The 19461-nt window shown below is 32.9% G+C and overlaps 6 protein-coding genes and 1 non-coding gene across 7 annotated transcripts; 4 read left to right on the top strand and 3 right to left on the bottom strand.

Moving 5' to 3' along the window:
• Window positions 1-240: 240 nt before the first annotated feature.
• Window positions 241-2505, top strand: Tsp_12250 (protein TSSC1). The gene is made up of 12 exons (XM_003367197.1): window positions 241-277; window positions 745-803; window positions 851-934; window positions 990-1100; window positions 1190-1215; window positions 1240-1255; window positions 1307-1425; window positions 1513-1606; window positions 1669-1805; window positions 1859-2026; window positions 2122-2227; window positions 2314-2505. The coding sequence occupies exons 1-12, from the start codon at window positions 241-243 to the stop codon at window positions 2503-2505; spliced, it is 1149 nt and encodes a 382-aa protein (XP_003367245.1).
• Window positions 2506-3338: 833 nt separating this feature from the next.
• On the bottom strand, window positions 3339-3420 carry Tsp_12249. Its single transcript has one exon. It is a non-coding gene; the product is annotated as a tRNA-Ser (tRNA).
• A 2434-nt stretch (window positions 3421-5854) lies between these two features.
• Tsp_12248 (deoxyribonuclease II superfamily) lies at window positions 5855-8260 on the bottom strand. The gene is made up of 7 exons (XM_003367196.1): window positions 8207-8260; window positions 7787-7878; window positions 7230-7453; window positions 7003-7173; window positions 6585-6788; window positions 6004-6230; window positions 5855-5959 (listed from the first exon to the last, which is right to left on the bottom strand). Exons 1-7 carry the CDS (start codon window positions 8258-8260, stop codon window positions 5855-5857), a joined length of 1077 nt encoding a protein of 358 aa, XP_003367244.1.
• A 3066-nt stretch (window positions 8261-11326) lies between these two features.
• On the top strand, window positions 11327-13003 carry Tsp_12247 (putative KH domain protein). Its single transcript, XM_003367195.1, has one exon. The coding sequence runs from the start codon at window positions 11327-11329 to the stop codon at window positions 13001-13003; it is 1677 nt and encodes a 558-aa protein (XP_003367243.1).
• Window positions 13004-13850: 847 nt separating this feature from the next.
• Window positions 13851-14282, top strand: Tsp_12246 (conserved hypothetical protein). Its single transcript, XM_003367194.1, has 2 exons — window positions 13851-13904; window positions 13935-14282. Exons 1-2 carry the CDS (start codon window positions 13851-13853, stop codon window positions 14280-14282), a joined length of 402 nt encoding a protein of 133 aa, XP_003367242.1.
• Window positions 14283-15678: 1396 nt separating this feature from the next.
• Window positions 15679-16604, top strand: Tsp_12245 (KRAB-A domain-containing protein 2). The gene is made up of 2 exons (XM_003367193.1): window positions 15679-15786; window positions 16050-16604. The coding sequence occupies exons 1-2, from the start codon at window positions 15679-15681 to the stop codon at window positions 16602-16604; spliced, it is 663 nt and encodes a 220-aa protein (XP_003367241.1).
• A 267-nt stretch (window positions 16605-16871) lies between these two features.
• Window positions 16872-18691, bottom strand: Tsp_12244 (deoxyribonuclease II superfamily). Its single transcript, XM_003367192.1, has 7 exons — window positions 18643-18691; window positions 18575-18599; window positions 18276-18499; window positions 18049-18219; window positions 17631-17834; window positions 17016-17257; window positions 16872-16976 (listed from the first exon to the last, which is right to left on the bottom strand). Exons 1-7 carry the CDS (start codon window positions 18689-18691, stop codon window positions 16872-16874), a joined length of 1020 nt encoding a protein of 339 aa, XP_003367240.1.
• Between the last annotated feature and the right edge of the window lie 770 nt (window positions 18692-19461).

Raw genomic sequence — 19461 nt, 5'->3', positions numbered from 1 at the left:
AGTAACAGTACTAGTAAAAAAAGCGTTTCACTTGCCTTCTAGAAAATGATCAGTAACGAGAACCTTTTCGTAAGAAGAAGAAATTTCTACAGTTAAAAGTATTATTTTATGAAAAAAATTTTAGCATTTCATAAACAATTGTAATTAACTTATTTTCTCTAACTGTAAATATTCATGTTATTGACTGTTAAATTGTAAAACTGCAACAAAATATTTTCTGTTTTTTTGATAGATTTTATTATGAATGTAATCATACAATTGAAATATGCAATTCCCCGTTTATTGTAACACTTTTTATTTCAGTTTTTTATTCATCAATTCATACTTGATTAATGTTTTCTTTTCAAACATTTTGCAAGAAATGTTTTGCGGTGTTTTTTATAGCGTCTTTGTAGATCCGCATAAAGTTGTATAATTTGAAGCAGTTTTTAAAATTCAAATGGAAAAGCTATTAAATTTGCGATAAACGAATTTTGCAGCATTAATTTTTCTTTTGGGTATTATAACCAAAATTTAAAATATGGAATTTCTCTACGTATTGATGGTTTAACTATGAAATATGTTAACTTTGTTCATATTCAAAGCAAAACAAAATTAGTTTATAATATAAAATGTTATAGTATATTTTAACTTATATGAATTGTGATTTGTAATGTAGAATTTTGACATTTTAATGTTTTCAATAAATGTTATTCAGTAAAGCTTTTCCTCACGCAGTACCTATTATTTATTCTTAAATTTCAGTATTGGTTTTTATGGATGATGCTAGTGAAGACACATTTATTTTTGGTTTGGATTTTCAGGTGAGTTAATTGGTAATCATAACCATGTACTTGTGTTTATTTTACAGGCAAGAAGTTTAGCTACTTTAATAAACGACGAAGAAAAATCTATTTTTATTGCCGGAACGCAGTCGCTGAAAAACGAAAATCAAGTTATTATTAAAAGTAGTTACAAATTAATGAAACTGATGATTTTTGGAATTTTAGATATACTATTTCGCATATGACGAGAATTCGGATCAAAAATTATTTAAGCAGACCTTTCCACACGACGCTGGTGAAATTTGGTATCTTGCTGGTTGTCCTATTCAAGGAGATGTTTTTGCTTCATCTTATATGACAAGTATTTAGGTTTTACTTCTTAGCTTTTTTATTAGTCAGTCAGTGTAAATTATTTAAAATTTCAGTTGGTGTCAGTTCATTTTGCTGTTATGTTTTTTTTTTCAATTTTTTATAGATCTTCGTGTATAGATGTATTTGTTGCAATGAATAATGTGAAAATTTTTGTTTAATGCTTAATAGAGAATTGCAAGCCTAAATGTTCAATTTGGAGGCTGAAATCATTGCAGGGAAGCACAACGGAAACGCTTCAATTAAATGAAACCGCGACAATAGACGTGGAAGGACATCGATATGTACCCAGGTTATACTTTATATTTTCTGTTTAATTTTTTAAACATAATTAATTCGAACTGTTAATTTGAATTTTATTTACAATATTAAAATTTAGATTTTTGTGGAAGCCATTTTCAGCATCTGAAGCTTGCATTTTGATCGGGAGCCACTTGATTTTTGTAGATCTGAAGAATGGCATGGAACAGTTTGTATTATTTTTACGAGCATTCATTGATTGTGATTGTATAAGAAAAATTAATTCCACTTTTAGAATAAAAGAAAGGTAACTGTTAATGAAGATTCTCAGAATCCGTTGGCTGTCGCAAAGTGGGATCCTCATCATGATAGTTGCTGTTTAACGCTGGCACAAGGGACGGCAATTTTCGGTTGGGATAGTCGAAGCAACAAGTATTTCGCTTTTCTTGATGACTTTAATTTGAAAAATGACAACTTTATTTTAGGCAGACATATTTGATCGAAGATGCCCATTCACTCTGCATTCGAGATTTAGACTTCAATCCTAATCGTCCATATTATTTGATGACTGGAGCTAATGATGGTTTTATTCATTTTTGGGACATCCGAAAGACGAAAGAAAGAATAGCAAGATTTGCTCATCATTCTCACTGGTAACTGAAATGAAATAAATTAATTTATATCATTGCATTAGAAAGTAGTAGCATTGTTTTAATGAAATAAATCATCAAATATTTTTTAAATTCAGGGTATGCTCAGTCCGATTTAATCCAGTGCACGATCAATTATTCTTAAGCAGTAGTACTGACTCAAAAGTTGTACTTTGGTGTGCTGCATCTTTTAGTTCCGAATCGGTGGATTTATCATTCAATAATGACATGGAAGATTCAAATATCTCTAAGTAATGTTTGCATTTATTTAAAATTACAATTATATGCAGAAGTTAATTTCTAGCATTCCTGATGGACCTTTGCGGGAATATGACGATCACGAAGAATCAGTATATTGTTGTGAATGGTCGGCTTGCGATCCGTGGGTATTTGCGTCACTTTCTTACGATGGGCGTATCGTAATAAAGCGTGTACCGCGCGATCTGAAATATACCATTTTGCGTTTGTATTCTGACAACTGATTATTATTTCAGATGTCATTTTTTAAATCAAGAGACATTTTCATGTATCATAATAACGAATTATTGTATTTTCATTCGAAGAATAGAATTTATTAAAATGAAAAAAAATTGGTAACATTTATGTCTTTTATTTTTTACATTCGTACATAATTTATTTATTATAATGTTTATCAGACAATGTTTCATATGATGTAATTTTGTTTTCGAATTACGATTAAATATACCTATTATTGTTACATGTTGAAATTTTAAATACCTCTGAAAAATATTCATATAGCCGCAATATATTTCATATATCTGTTAATCTTTTTTTACTTTGCTAACATTAACAATTTCATTACTGATATTGATGTCTTCGACTTCGGTCTCACGATAGCAGAAGCTTTTAATTGAGCTAAAATTTCAGGAAACTTTTATTTTCACACGTGAGATGAAATTATTATTGCATTCTACGCTTGCATTAACTTTTAATTTGCATAAAAATGTGCTCTGCGCAAAGCTGTTTACATTGAGACCACTGAGATCCACTGAGAAAAAGCAGAAAGATCACTTTATAAAATGGTAGCAAAAATAATTCAGTTCACATATTTTAAAATTTATATAAGTTCATAATCAAGGATAAATTAAAATTATGTTCAAATTATGCAATCACTGATAGAATTTGAAACATTCTTACAATACGTCTGGAAAATAAAACAACTAATCAAGTGAAATATGCAATAAATAAATTTTATTAACTATATTGTCAATATTCATAAGTATGATTTGTTTGAAAATTAATATTATGGAACTTTAGCATGCAATTTTGCCAAAACGAAAAGATTGAAAATTTTCGCTGCGAGCAGGATTTGAACCTACGCGGGAATATCCCATTGGATTTCAAGTCCAACGCCTTAACCACTCGGCCATCGCAGCTACACGAGAGGGAGTTTCTTTACATTATATGTAAAATCTTCACTTTAAATATTGCTGAATTTTAATATTTATTGATTATTAATGTTATTTGCATAAATAACCCAGAAAGTAGTTAAAATAAAACCTATGTATTATTCAAAAATACTTAAAGTTTAAATTATTTCAAGCAGAACAATCCAATGAAAGTATGAAAATATTTTAATATAAATAGAAATAAGCATTTAAATAATTAAAAAGGATCCGCATGCATTTAAGCAGAAATAATAACATTTTCATTCTTGATAGGTAAATAGCTATACATGATTTTGAATGCAATTATTTTATGTATTATGAGCATTTACTTTACAACAACCCTTGCTATACGGCGGCGTTGATGATTGCAGGTGCGGCTGAGGTAGATGCGAGTTCAAAGACGCCGCCGGCGAGGACCGCGGGTGGCTTCTGGCGACAGACCCTCATGACCCGACACGTCGGTACCTAATTAGCCATTGTTCGGCCATTGTTTAACATGCGTTCGGTCACTGATCCGAGGGCATGCCGGTCGCTGATGATCCGTTGGGGCAGCGGATCAAAGCCCCCGCGTAACGAGCCGCTGATTTACAGAAGGGCCGCAAGCCGGGGGACTGTCAGCAAGACAATAGGGGATCAAATTTCAGTTGACCCACTACGTTGCCCCCCTGCGGCGAAAGCCTTCTATATATTGGAGTGGCGAAGAGCGAGAGCGCTGACCGACGTGTGGACGAGTTGTACGAGTAAAAGCGTGTTCTGAGGATGTCGACGAGGAGACGAGACCCAGCGAGCGAGAACGAACAAGCACATAGAAACGGCGGACGAACTGGCGCGGACCCAGAGGCAGATCCGCTGTCCCCACCCGGCGGGTCGTTACAACTTAAAAAATGACATAAAATCTAAACAATAAAGTTTATCACTCTTTGATATCCTTAAAACTTAGTATGACTTTTAAACCTTAATCTCTTAAATACCGGATACGCGTATACTCAATATTTTTGCTTTTCCAATTTGGAAGTAATTCATTTTTTAATTTATCAAATTTTCCATGTTACTACTGTGCTAAATACATTGAGTTCTACAAGTTAAACAGTTTTGTATTTCTAAACAATAAACTTTTTAATGGAAACTGTTAGTCATAACTAATGCGTTAGATTAGATAATGATAGACTGCACTGCCAGTACAATCTGATATTCAAGAGCTGTGTACTTCAAAGTCAATAGAAAACGCCTAATCATCTCATTAAACAAATAAGCAAGAAAAAATTTATTAAACAACTACAACGTAGTTTGACAATTTAATGCTAACACAAATGAACAAGTACACGCGCACACCATTCATAACCACCGCCCTGACGTCAGTTGACACCTAATTTATGTTCTTCCATTTTATCTGTCGCTAAGTTGGGCATGTTTACCATTTACACAACATACGCCACTTTGAGAACCTTTTCTTCATTCTGTATAATAGACATAGTAAAGCTTCTAGTAGTTTTAAACAAAAAAACGCCCTCGTTTAGGGAAATTGCTGTTATTCTGTACCAAATGATTTTCAGGTTATTAAAAATATGCTGAAATAATTAAATTTCGATTATTTCGAATTCGATTTATTTTAACATTATTATTATATTAAAAATCCCATAAATTCATTTCTAATTTATTTTTAATGTTCTATTTGCTGATATTTCTGATGCAGTCTTTCACTTATGGATGGATTCTTTACAAGCGTTCCTAGTGCGATGTTGAGTGTAGATTATTGGTCACGTAATAGCCATTATTTTTCGTTGAAAGTTGATACAAGGATTTTATACGGTTCTGTACCATCACCTTCCTGTGATCAAATCTAATTTTCTAAATTTGTGATGCTACTGAAGGAGAACGTTGATTTCATAAGCTCCCATTTTCCTCACACCACCCTTTTTGTGTGATTGGTTGTTCGTTCATAGCTTGTACAGCGTTTGATCGGTAATTTGCGAATGACTTATGCCATTTTATTAGTTATTCATCATCATTTTGATCATTAATTCCATCTCAAAAAGTAAAATATAAACAAAATACCATGAGTCAATCGCCAATTACCGATCAAAAGCGGTAAAATTAAGCACCTATTTTTCTAAAGCAGAGTCCAACAACAGTTTGCATGTTTCAAGAAAGTCTGCTACGTTCCAAACTCAGGTTTTGCATAAGTTATTCCTGCTCAGGTAACTTAAAACATAAAGTAAGACGTTATCAGAACAACTCTTGAACAAAGTAAAGAACAGTAAGAACTCAAGGTATCATTTTCATTTATTAATAAATGCTAAATATATTCAATAAAAATAGGTGAAAATGAAATTCATTAAATTACCGACAAATAATAAGCAATTTCAGTACACATCTTGTTTAAAATGTTATAAAATTTTCATTGCCTACTTCATACTGCTTTTCATGATGGACAGTTCTCAACTTGAGCAGCAATAGCATTAAATTGAGCAAAAATTGTATCTTTGTCAATACAAACTGCCATCCCAGGTTCTTTTATTTGATTTTTCTAAATTCAATATCAGTAGCTTAATAAAAGTTCCATATACTTACTGAATATGGCTTATCCATGAAGCAAAATATATTTCCAGGTTCTGAAACAATCCAATTTGATTCGTCTGCCTCAATATTAGTAGGATGATCACCAATTTGAGCTGGGCTTTTAATTAAACGAATATTCCTCTGCAAAACTCTGCAGTCTCCTTTCAATTTATTGTCTCTTCTAGACCACACCTTTATAGTCTTTTTGAGAGCTTTTACAATGACCTTTTTGTAAATTTCTAAAAATGCAATTGTAAGTTTTAAAAGTAATTCTCTTTATACCAGAATAATAAAATTTGTTTTTACTAGGCGACAGTCTCTTTTTAGTGATCACAAATTAAACTCTTGAACTTCAGTGAAAATTACGGCAAACTGCGTTTTAATCATTAATTATTAATATTTACTTTGGTACAAATACTAAAAGCGACACGTAATTACATTTTCATCGCTCTTAGTGTGATTATATGCTTTTTTAAACATATGATGTTTCTTCTTTTAGGTTTTACTTATTACTACTTTTAGAAAAATATGAGAAACTAATTACAAAAAGACACTTAAATAATCATTTTAGTTATTATGTTATATCTACCCACCATATTTGGATTTAGCTGATTTGCTATAAATGTGAATGTCAACAGGAGCAGGCGCCGCAGTTTTAATCGATCGTCTGATCGTAAATGGTGGGGAAACAGGAATTTGTCCTTCTGCTAATTTTTTAAAATCTGGCATTCCTGCTGTCTCTGTTTCAGGAATATCATTATAGTATACGAAGGGTTCAATTTGAATTAATGAAGCAGCTAAATAAAAAGAATAAAATGTTTACTTCTTTATAATGATAATATTTAATTTTAATGATTAGCAGATATTTTAAATATTAAAAAACCTTTTTTCAGATTATTCGTTAAAAAAATGTGTAGAATATCTTGTTTCCAAGATACTAATTAGAATAAATTTGCATTACAAGAAGTGTAATGATTTTTGATACGGTATTAGTTTAAGCCACGGACTAACCTACTGCGTTGATTTGGGTTTCTGCAATACTCATGCAAATTAATAAATGTCCTTTAGCGATTTCAGCTGCTGGCCAACTGTAGCCTGTTTTTGCTGCTGGAAATCCTGGAACAGTATGTACAATCCACGTGCCGTCATTTTGTCCTGGAGCTGTGTTGATGATAATGACACCTGTTTCATAAATAATTTAAGCAATTGCAAAATTTTTGAATTTTTATTCATCCTACCTTTGCTGTTAGACTTTGTTTTCACATTTGGCACTGCTGGAGGAACGTTGTTGTATGCAAGAAACTTTACATTACCGTTGTCTCCTACTACGTGGGTCAGTGCAACTGCAAATGAATGCCCATTATTTTGAGTAACGGGTACTGCTCCACCCTCCCAAGCAGCAGGTGAATTTGAAGTGAACAATTTACCAGTGTTCTGTGCAGGACCTTTGTATAATATTGCCCTATATGTATTGTGTATTATGTATATGAGATTTGTTTTCCATTTATTTTACATTTGAGCAATGAAATGAATAAACGTGTAAATATTTCTTTACTTATTGTTGTAATTATACACCTGTACGTAAGCCATTTTTATAAACCCTTACACAAACGCTGCATTATATTATTGATATTATTATAAGCTGCAGTTAGATTTTTTCTTAACACATAATAGACACTGAAAAAATTCCAAAATGATATGCCGTTATGCTATGTTATGTTATGTTGTTATAATTTATTTTATTTAATTTATTTTATTTTTTCTAAACAGAGCGAGGATTTATAATAAAACTTACCAATCTGCATTGGCTGCTCCTGCTCTGGTTTTGCATTTCCATTCTTGCGAAATTGTAATATATGGTAAAACAAAAAGTATGAAGATAATTTCCTGCATTTATTAATACGTAACTGCGTACGAATTAATGATATGCAATTGCTCGCGCCCATCTACATGCACACGCACACATATATACATACAGATGTTTGCGTGTATATTTGTGCGAATGACTTGATGGGAAAATATTTATGATGATATATAAAGTGATTCTGTAGATGCAATTAGGCTTTACTATGTAAATACTTAATTAAGCAAATATTTTAATTTTTAGTTTAATTGCATTTAATTTCATCATTATTTTTAACAATGACTTAATTGCGAATCTGTTTGACATGTAGCATTTTTTCAATGCTTCTCAGATATAAAGCTGCTTGCCTACCACAACTGGCTTATACAGTTTTCCATCTGGAAGTAGTTTATCTGTGTTATTCATTTTCTCTCAATAACATGAATAAACGTTACATGGAATTTTAAAAATTGCCTTTTTACTGAGCAAATTATTATTTGCAATTATCTATTAGTTATATGGTTGGTGGCATTTCAGCGGCCATGTTTAATTTTATTTTTAAAAAGCTGAGTAAATTTAAATAAGCAGTAACTTTTAATATCAGTTGTTGTTAAGTAATTCACATTTGTAAGATGAAACGCAACATCATCATCTATACATCACACATTTCTATGTGGTAAAGGAACTACAACTAGAATTGTTTAGTTGTTCATTCAGTTTATTGAAGTATAATCTCAAATCAAAAACTGAAACATGACTCATAAAATAATAAAGCAGCAGCCAATATTTAAGGAAGAGTAATCGATGACGCATCACATCAGCGCTCATGTAGACTTCCACAGGATCCTGTCAACCATATGCGCGAGCTTAAGGTTATCTCACATGCTTCTCTTTGTTGAAGTCACTGCTACGAAGTCTTCAAAGTTTGATCAAGTCAAGAATATTGCATTTCAGCTGCTTGAAAGCATTCTATTAGAGCAACTAATGTGATTATCCATATCACTCCCTGTCCAATGACTACACAAACCTTTACCATCAATTGCGACTCCCTGCGCAACCTCTTCTTCCTGGTCTCACTGCGTAAGGTGTTTCCAGTCACTGTCGATCTGTACGATCACTGTAAGGGCCTGATTGATAGCAAATCAGAAGGGTTCTTTGTGCAGATTAACATAGCTGACGTTAAACAGGACCCTCCAAAGGAATTATCATTTCTAACATAGGCGAAATAAACGTTTGGTTGTATCACATCGATGCAACTATAACTCTCTTTACTGGCTTGCGTAAAAAATCAGTTAAGAATAAGCAGTTCCTTTGTTAAGAAGATATGGTATTTTTTTATCCATGTGCTTTATGCTCATAAAAATAAAAGCACCTCCAATTGTTCCATTAACTAGACACCCCTTAAATACACAATCAGTTGAGTAATTTTCTCATTTGAATAAACGACACTCATGAATACATCAGCAGCTTCATTATAAGTGATCAGCGTCATGACCATGTAGCCATACTTACAGCATTTGCACGGATTATTTGCTGTCCATCCTATGTCTACGCATAAAAAATCACTTATTTAATGCTTACGTAATAAGACGTGTGAGGGGAGTTGTTGAAAAAGCATTGGAAGATTCAGAGTTTGGAAATTGAGTTCAACTTTATGATTTGATTATGCGAGGTGTGATTATTAAGAAGTCCAAAGACCTATCATATTTAGAGATGCCCATTATTAAGTGGCTATGACTTGAGGCATTGTCCGTGCAATTATGTAAAAGCAGTGTTGCATTATGACTCATTTTATAGTTCATGAAAAGCTTGAGAAGACGCAAGGGTGAAGTCAAACAAAACACAAATTCGTTAATCGCCCGTTTGGATATCCACTGGTTAGAAGTGGTAGAAGATTAAAGTTCATCTGAATGAGAACTGTAGTATCTTCCAGCCACAGCGTAATACCATCAGTCACTACCTTTGAGGAAACACAAGATCATTTTAGAAAGGTCAGCTGAGCACAAGAGCATACATTTGAACTCTTTGATATATGCTGTTTAGAGAGTAGGCCTTCTCTACAAGTGCAATTGCTAGACATCTCACCATGTTTTTGTTATTTCCGGTTTTTCCTTCAAACAAATTTAGAGAAAACGTTCTGTTAATTTTAGAAACAAATTATTTGAAAGTTCCCATCATATAATACAGAATTAGATCATCATTTTAAATTATTCTTTGAATAAAATTAAATATCACAGAAAGGTTTATTGTATTGCTTCAATAATGCAAAGTTTCCAATCATGGCAATGATAAATTTAAAATTTTAAGATGATTATTCAACATATCTATCAAAAAATAAAGGCAGATTAAGTAGAAGTATTTAATTGTTAGTCAGTAAATCAGTAAACTACTTTTCAATCACTTTTAAAAATAAAATGGATGTTATTTGCTTATCACATTCATATATTACAAATATATATATATATATATATATATATATATATATATATATATATATATATATATATATATACATGCAAAGCAGAAAATTATGTAAATGAAAAGGTACATATAGATATCTTACATTACAACAGAGATTTTAACTTCATTATCAGTTATGTTGAGGCTAATTAACTTAATAAAAACTGTTAATAAAAATCATGAGTGCGCTGTGTGGAAAATTAAAAAAAGAACTTCTAGCATCCATAGTAATCATGATTTCAGGTTTGTCATTTTTTACTGCCATATTTTTATCTACTGAACAACTACTTTTAGAAGAGATCATTGCATTAAATGATAAAAGAAAAATTGAACAAAATATAAATAAAATTATATTCTTATACTGGTGAAGTTAATGATATATGCAACGATGTTTCAAACAATCACCTTTTGAAGTAACTTTTGATTTATACCATGAAAAACGAAGAAAATTCATAAGAAAGACAAATTATTAACTAATTTTTCACATTGCTTTAAAATTATAAAACAAATATAAGTATGATGCAGGTCGGTTAAATAAAAATTATTTTTCCTCTAACTGAAAAATGGCTTCTTTGAAGATATAAATTTGAAAAGTTAAATTAACATTAACATCAATGGTTCATTCTAATGGTATTTAGATTGCTTGCTATAAAAATAGAAAGGTAGTCTAATTTTTATATAAATTCAGCGTGGGCATCACACAAAGCTCAATAAAACCACTCTATCTTGAACATCATAACTTAAATATATTATAATAATTAAGTTAAAGAACGTTTTACAAATAAAACTGCAGCATATGTGTTTTTCAATTTGCGGTAGGAATATTTTAAATAAGCAATTTTTTAGAAAATTTTCAATTATAATGACATCTAAGAATGACCTACGTTTTAAACCATAACACTTTAAACAAAACTCAACTTTATGCATTTACTTTAAAAGCAGCAGTTTAAAGTTGGGCCATAGATATATAAAATAGGTTGATTGAAGTCACAAAGCTCATTCTCTTATTCCTTCAATTATCACAACAGCAGTATGTCTTCGTTAAGTCAGCTGAGCAGAACAGTAAAGCAAGTCGATGAGGATTCCACTGAGCAGTTCATCACGCAGTTGATAATTAATGTTGAAGAACACATTCTGCTTCATCATGTGAACAAGTTGCTTGCATTGCCAATGATTCAGCACATTATTCAGATTCCGACGCCTGAACCAAGTGGACAAATTAAGAAAGGGTTCGCAGAAACATGCTATTCAACTGCAGGTTTGCCGTATAATATGACAGGCAGAATAATTGGTCCGCGTGGTTGCACTGTGAAAGCTATTCAACTATTATGTGGATGTGGCATCGAACTGAATTTCATAAAATACAATTTACTGCTAATCCAGATATTTGTTGAACCAGATTACGAGAGCATTGTGAAGTTCAAAATTTGGAAAGCATTTCAGCTCATTTATTGTTTGCTTCGCATGGATCCTTCAGGAAAAGATATGGTGCAAGTAATTCAATCTGATGATTTCAAATTCTATGAAAGCCAGGTTGAAATCATCATAAAATTCTTTGTCATTCAGCAGCATTGTCATTCTGATATAAATGATGTAAGTGCTGTTTCAAGTAACCATTACTCAGTGGGTAAAAGATTTTCAGTGGAAATGCTTAAAGTATTGGAAAAGCAAATGCTGACCAGTCACATGAACAACTTGTTAGCATTGCCAATGTTCCATGATATTTTCAGCATTCCATCACCAGCAGCGAGTGGTAGAGTTACAAATGGATATGCTAAGAAGATCTATTCACTTCTCGACTTTCCATTTAATATTGCAGGCAGAATAATTGGTCCTCGTGGTTTAACTGTGAAAGTGATTCAAACAGTTTGTGGATGCCGCATCCGACTGCGTTGGAAAGAAGTCAATGCGCTACAAATCGAAGTATTCGTCGAGCGTGATTTTGAAAGTATTGTGAAATTCAAGCTTTGGAGAGCATTTGAATGCATTCATTGCTTGCTAAAATCGTTTTATTCTGACGAAGACATGGTGAATGCAGTTCAATTAAAAGATTTGAAATTCTATGCAACTCGAGCTGAAATGTTGAAGGTTCATTTTCCCGTTAATTTATGTGGCGCAGATTTGTTGAATGCTCCATTAAATGAGAAGAATTCATTCATCACTGTAGGTATAGTAGATATGTTTGAAAAACTTGAGGAAAATATTTTGCTTTATCACATGAAGAATTTGCTAACATTGACACGGCTGCAGAACTTTCTTCATCTTCCGCCACCTGTACAAATTGGAGAAATTGAAAACGCATTTGCTACGAAGATTTATTCATCTTTGCACTACCCATTCGATGTTGCAAAAAGAATAATCGGTCCTAATAGCTTAACTGTAAAAGCGATACAAAATATTTGTGAATGTCGTATCCAGCTGCTACATGAAGAAAATAACACGATAAAAGTAATGGCATTCGCTGAAAATGATTATGATAGCATCTTGATGTTCAAACTTTGGAAAGCGTTTCAATGCATCAATTGCCTACTTGAAATCCATCCATTTGATAAAGACTTTGTGGGAGAAATTCAGCAGGCGGATTCTCAATTTTGGGAACGTCAAATGGAAATTATTTTCAATAGTCTTCCAATTATTTCCGGTCTGCCAGTGTCACAGTATGATGCCACCTTTGCTGTTTCCAGTGAAAACTTAAAAAGGACGTGCTAATTGTATTTATAAATTTTTTTGTTTTGATGTTACTCAATGCATGAAAAGTGCTTCATCATTTTGAATGGTTTTATTATTATCTTACTTCTTACCCAACAGTTTCTGTTGTTTATCATATTCACAATTCATTCTAATAATTCATAGCTAATTTTAATTTTGTAATGATGTTTCTTATTTGGCATTACTCTTTATCATAATTTTTCAATGTTCAAAGTTGAAAGTGCATTATCAAATAAATAATAAAATTTAAATTTTTGCTGTATTGTCCAGAAAATGGTAGTGAATCTGAGCATAAATTTTACTTACAGTAGCTCGCATTGCTATTGTTGTTTTCAGGGTTCATTTTTCATATTTTGGTTTGGCGGTTTCAGTGACTTTGTGTGAAGCCTTTCTATTTGCTCAATTGTTTTCTGCATGCTTTCAGCCAACAAAAACCTATTACAGTGCATTTTAAGTGCTTGGTTTGAACAGTAGAGAAAAAATTCTGTTCAGTGACTGAGGATTAGCAGAAATTGACTTCCTATTTCTGATCTTTTGAGCATAATCTAGCATTAAATCTTAGTAGTTTGTGGATCAGTTTCTCAGTTTCTAATGCTGATTCAAAGAAAAAAATTCTGATTTTTGTTGTTTCACCACTTCTCAATTGTGATGATCCTGCGGTCATTTTGGGCGTACAACATTTGTTAATGCACTTAGCTGCCGCAATACATTTGTTAATTGCATGCATATTGTGGCATCTGCCCAACTTTGTAGTGGCCATGAATTTGATTCTCCTGCTAAATGATAGTTTACATAAAATCGGTGAGCAATACTAGCATAACTTTGGGACCTTATGTCACTTTGTTAAATGTCAAGCAGATTTTTAATAAATTTTTATACAAAGCCGGTTGCTGCGCCCACTGTGTTTAACACGTTGCTTCGGCTACAATAGATCACCCTAGACCCAGTGACCATCCCTGCTGATAGTTGTGCATCGCCGCCAGAGTCTGGGTGCTTGAATTCCACCAGAACACACCAGATACAATTGCTTTTTGAGAGAAGAGAAAAAAGCAACCATGCTTATCTTGGTGAGTATGCTGTGGCAATACTATACCTGGCAACCTTTCGGCCGTTAAACGAGAGTCACCATATGGCAACTGGCGCAATCCTGGTTGGTAAAGCGGGCGCTGAAAACTCATGCTGCACCATTCGCCAGCTTCTTCAATCAAGCTGCATCAGCCGCTCCTGGGCAGCTATCTTTCCAGCACATAATTGGTGCTTAGCACAAAGGCACAGCTGATGCAATGCACAACCAGTGCGCACCTGATCCCTTGGGGATACCAACAACTGCGTTGCTGGATCAGAGACTGGTGTAAAATAACGCCAGGAGCACCAAGGACAAAATGTTAGTTAGGCCATCTGTGTGTGCAGCGTATCTGATTTAGATTTACATATCCCCACATTACTTATATAGCATATTAATCAGTTTTGTTTCAGGTAAATAAAATCTTAATATCCACTTGTGCTTTGATTTATAATTAGACATGCCCAGCAAGCGTTTAGCTAAACGCAAAGGCGAAGTGATAAAAACGAATAGGCTGAATGAGCAAACCAACATGTTACATTTATCTTGACCAGTAAGAAAATGAATAATATCAGTTGAGCATTCAAAAGTGCTTTAATTTTAAAAAATAAAATGTAATAATCAAACACATTGCTAACTTAAGTTATCAATTATTTGTATGTTTTAATGCTCATTGTCAACTCTCAAAAAACATCTTAAATGAGAAAGCGCAAAAATGTGATATTACGTCTGAACACACTGCATAGGCACACTGCCACTGCGCATCATAACATTTATGAACCGAGCAATAGATTCTCTATAAGTAAAATTCAGAATACAGTTTTCTGAAATATTCAGCAGAATGTAATAAAAAGCAAAAAATATCGGATAATTGTTATGCGTGGATAGTTTCCTTTTAGTTCTCAGCATGTCGTATATTGGAAATTCTTGACGTACAATTCTAAACGTAGCTGGAGTCAGTATCTTTGTGCTGTTCTACAGTTTTAGCAGCTGACTTACCCTAACTGGTTCTTCTACTTCATAGCTTATCAAAAGCAGTGCATTGAACGGAAAATCCAGCTTCGGTAAGCGTTGATCACCGTGAACACATAGTAACAGAAATTTCTATCACATCTGTATTCAGCAATTAGGCATCAGCAACATGCCCATATCTATTAGATATCAGTTATTATCTCACAGAAATATAGAAAATATGCATTGCAAAAGATAAAATTAAAATGACGTCTTTATTTACCAGTAAAAGGAAAAAGTTCAGTTACAAACTGTGGGAGCAGGTTTTTATGTATCATTAGTAAGGAAAAAGCAATTACTTCCCAATTTGTTAAAGGAATGAACAGAATGGAGCAATTTTTCCGATTTCACAGCGAGATCAAATGATTGCTGACATTTTGCGAATCCAGTCAGATGGTCCAAAATCTGTTCGTGATTATAATTTAAAAAATCTGTATGGAGTTTCAAAAATCGGCGAAGAAAATAAACTAATCCGCTTGGGCAAGAATGATGCAATAAGATGCATCGCCTCTATTGAAGAAATGTTTGATGTTATCAGTGATGCTCATCAAAAGATTGGTCATGGTGGAGAAGAAAAGACATTTCGAGAAGCATAGAATAAATGGGAGAACGTCACACAGGAAGCTTGCCATTTGTTGTCACGCTTTGTGAAAAATGCCATAAAAAGAGAGCAAGAAATCTTCCAAAAAGCCTAGTTGTTAAACCACTGGTTAGTACAAATTTGATGTCACAAGCCCAGGTGGACTTGAAAAATTTTCAAACCATGCCTGATAGTGATTTTAAATATATAATGACTTATTTGAATCACTTTACGAAGTCTGCATGTTGAGTACGCTAAAGTCAAAACGGGCGGAAGAAGTGGCATCGAAGCTGCTCGAAATCTTTTTAACGTTCGGCGCTCCCAGCACTCTGCAATACGACAACGGTCGGGAATTTTAAAGTGCTGTAATTGCGGAACTCCAAACATGTTAGTCAGAGCTGAAGCTTGTCACGGGTAGACCCAGGCATCCTCAGAGCCAAGGTGCGGTTGAGCGCCTAAACGGCGTTGTGCAAGACAAACTGGCAATATGGATGCGAGAAAATGGATGCAAAAGATGGTCAATGGGACTGAAATTTGTTCAATGGCAAATAAATGCTAGCATTCATGAAACAACAGGACAAAGTCCATTCAAGGTGACATTTGGCGAGGAGCCACGAATTAGACTGGAGTCCTACGTCCTGCCAAAATTACTAGTTGATGCAGTGAAAGCAGAAGAAGAAATTGAAGAATTTTTGACATCTCAAGAAGCCAATGATGAAAAAAGTTTGAACAGAGATGGAAACAACTATGAAGAAAATGAAAGCAATATTATGAAACATTTTCCTGAGACTTTTATAAAAGCACAAAAAGAAGCAGCTTTGGGGCAGACTAGAGCAGCAGCAAAAATAGCACGACGATCTAAGAAAATGTTAATACCGCTCCAAATAGGTCAGAATGGTAAACTCAAAGTGCCAGAGAGTGCTCAAAGTGGATGCAAAAATATATAAACCTCGTGCGAAACATTTGTTTCTGATAATAAATACAAATATTACTAATAAACGCATTTCAACATACAGCGTGACTCGTAAGCCGTTTTTTTCAATATTAGGCAAATGCTTATTTCCTATTATTGATAATAGGTAAGCGTTTTTCCATTATCATACTGATTTCAAAACTCAAAACTTTCCGTAGGAAATTTATCTCATAATATTTTATTCTACAATATTAATCATGTGAAAAATATAAAAATTGCCTTTTCTCTTCCATACTGCCTGTCATCGTGGACAGTTCTCAACTTGAGCAGCAATGGCATTAAATCGAGCAAAAATTGCATCTTTGTCAATACAAACACCCATTGCAGATTCAGTTGCTTGACTTTTCTAAATTACAACAGAATGAAAACACAAAAATTATTTTACTTTTAGTATAGTTACAGCATATGGCTTATCCATGAAGCAAAATATATTTCCAGGTTCTGAAACAATCCAATTTGATTCGTCTGCCTCAATATTAGTGGCATGATCACCAATTTGAGCTGGGCTTTTAATTAAACGAATATTCCTTTGTAAAACTCTACAGTCTCCTTTCAATTTATTGTCTCTTCTAGACCAAACCTTTATGGTCTTTTTGAGAGCTTTTACAATGATCTTTTTGTAAATTTCTAGAAATGCAATTGTAAATTTTAAAAGTATTTCTCTTCAAACTTACGTATTTCTCATTATACTACAATAATATAATTTGTATTTACTAGGTGATAATCTTTTTTTAGTAATCACAAATTAAATTCTCTTATACTTCAGTGAAAATTACTGCAAACTGCCTTTTAATCAGTAATCATTAAAATTTACTTTGGTACAGATACTAAAAGCGACACGTAATTACATTTCCATCGCTGTTAGTGTGATCACATGGTTTTCTAAACATATGATGTTCTTCTTTTAGGTTTTACTTATTACTACTTTTAGAAAAATATGAGAAACCAATTATAAAAGCCACTTAAATAATCATTTAATTAATATGTTTCATCTACCCACCATATTTGGATTTAGCTGATTTGCTATAAATGTGAACGTCTACAGGAGCCTGCGCCGCAGTTTTAATCGATCGTCTGGTCGTAAACGGTGGGGAAACAGGAATTTGTCCTTCTGCTAATTTTTTAAAATCTGGCATTCCTGCTGTTTCTGTTTCAGGAATATCATTATAGTATATGAAGGGTTCAGTTTGAATTAATGAAGCAGCTAAATAAAAAGAATAAAATGTTTACTACTTTATAATGCTAATATTTCATTTTAATGAGAAGCAGATATTTTAAATATTAAAAAACCTTTTTTCAGATTATTCGTTAAAAAAATGTGTAGAATATCTTGTTTCCAAGATACTAATTAGAATAAATTTGCATTACAAGAAGTGTAATGATTTTTGATACGGTATTAGTTTAAGCCACGGACTAACCTACTGCGTTGATTTGGGTTTCTGCAATACTCATGCAAATTAATAAATGTCCTTTCGCAATTTCAGATGCAGGCCAACTGTAGCCTGTTCTTGCTGCTGGAAATCCTGGAACAGTATGTACAATCCACGCGCCATCATTTTCTCCTTGAGCTGTGCTGATGATAATGACACCTGTCTCATAAACAATTTAAGTAATTGTGAAATTTTTGAATTTTTATTCATCCTACCTTTGCTGTTGGACTTTGTTTTCACATTAGGCACTGCTGGTGGAACATTATTGTACGCAAGAAACTTCACATTAGCATGGGGTCCTACTACATTTGTCAGTGCAGCGGCAACTGAATGCCCATTCTGCTGAGTTACGACTGCTGCTCCATTCGCCCAATCATTAGGTGAATCTGAAGCGAGCAGTTTACCATTGTTCTGTGCAGGTCCTTTGTACAGTATTGCCCTATACGTGTTTTAGTTTTATATATCATGTTTTCATATTCATTTTTTGTCTTTTGTTATACGTAATAGAGCTAACCGAAATATGATCATTTTAGGGGTTACTACAAGAACAATGTATGTAAGGAAATTTTGAAAATTTGTTACTTAAAAGTTTGCTGTTGTTGATAACCGCATCTGGTCTCATCACGGACATAAAAATTTAAAATCAGGAAACTTCAGAAATTCTCATGATTATATATTTTGCAAGAATGATGTGTATTTATGATGAAGCTTACCAATCTGCGTCTTGTAATCCATTATTAGTTTTGCATTTTGCATTCTGTGAAGATATAATATTTGGCAAAGCTAACAATATAAGAACTGTTCTCATCATTTGTTAACATCTATATGTGTTTGAATTAATGACATACATTGGGGCATATATATATATATATATTTATTTATTTATTTATTTATTTTTATTTATCCATCTGTTCGTGTGCGTGTATTTGTATGAATGTGTTGATTAGAAAATATTTATGAAGCCGTATAGAGTCATTCTCAAAGTGCTACTAAGCTTCATTATGTTAATGTTCAGATGAACAAATATAATAATTACCAGTTTCATTTTTTATAAGGATGGCTTGATTTAATTTTCAATTTGATGATGTGTAGGGTCTCTTATTTCAGACATTTTGAAACGTTTGCGTTTCGAAATATTTCAAATTCCTGTTTTTTCCGGTATCAATAACATTCTTATAAAGTATGTGCAATTACAATTTATTTAGAAACACATATTATGTATGACTTGATCAGCTAGAGTTTGATTTAAAACTTCAGGAAATTCGTGTTCCCAGAAAGCAAAGCTTTTTTTGTCTGGTAACATTGTTCACAGATGGGATGAACATATAGGTATGTAAATCACGAAAAAAATGTTAGACATAAATGGGTATTGTACTAAGGCGATCATATAAGTAACAATAC

Source organism: Trichinella spiralis (assembly GCF_000181795.1).
Source record: "Trichinella spiralis strain ISS 195 chromosome Unknown Scfld4697, whole genome shotgun sequence".
In the NCBI taxonomy this organism is placed as follows: Eukaryota; Metazoa; Nematoda; class Enoplea; order Trichinellida; family Trichinellidae; genus Trichinella; species Trichinella spiralis.
The sequence above is the reverse complement of the archived record's forward strand: the minus strand, read 5'-3'. Positions and strand labels throughout refer to the sequence as shown.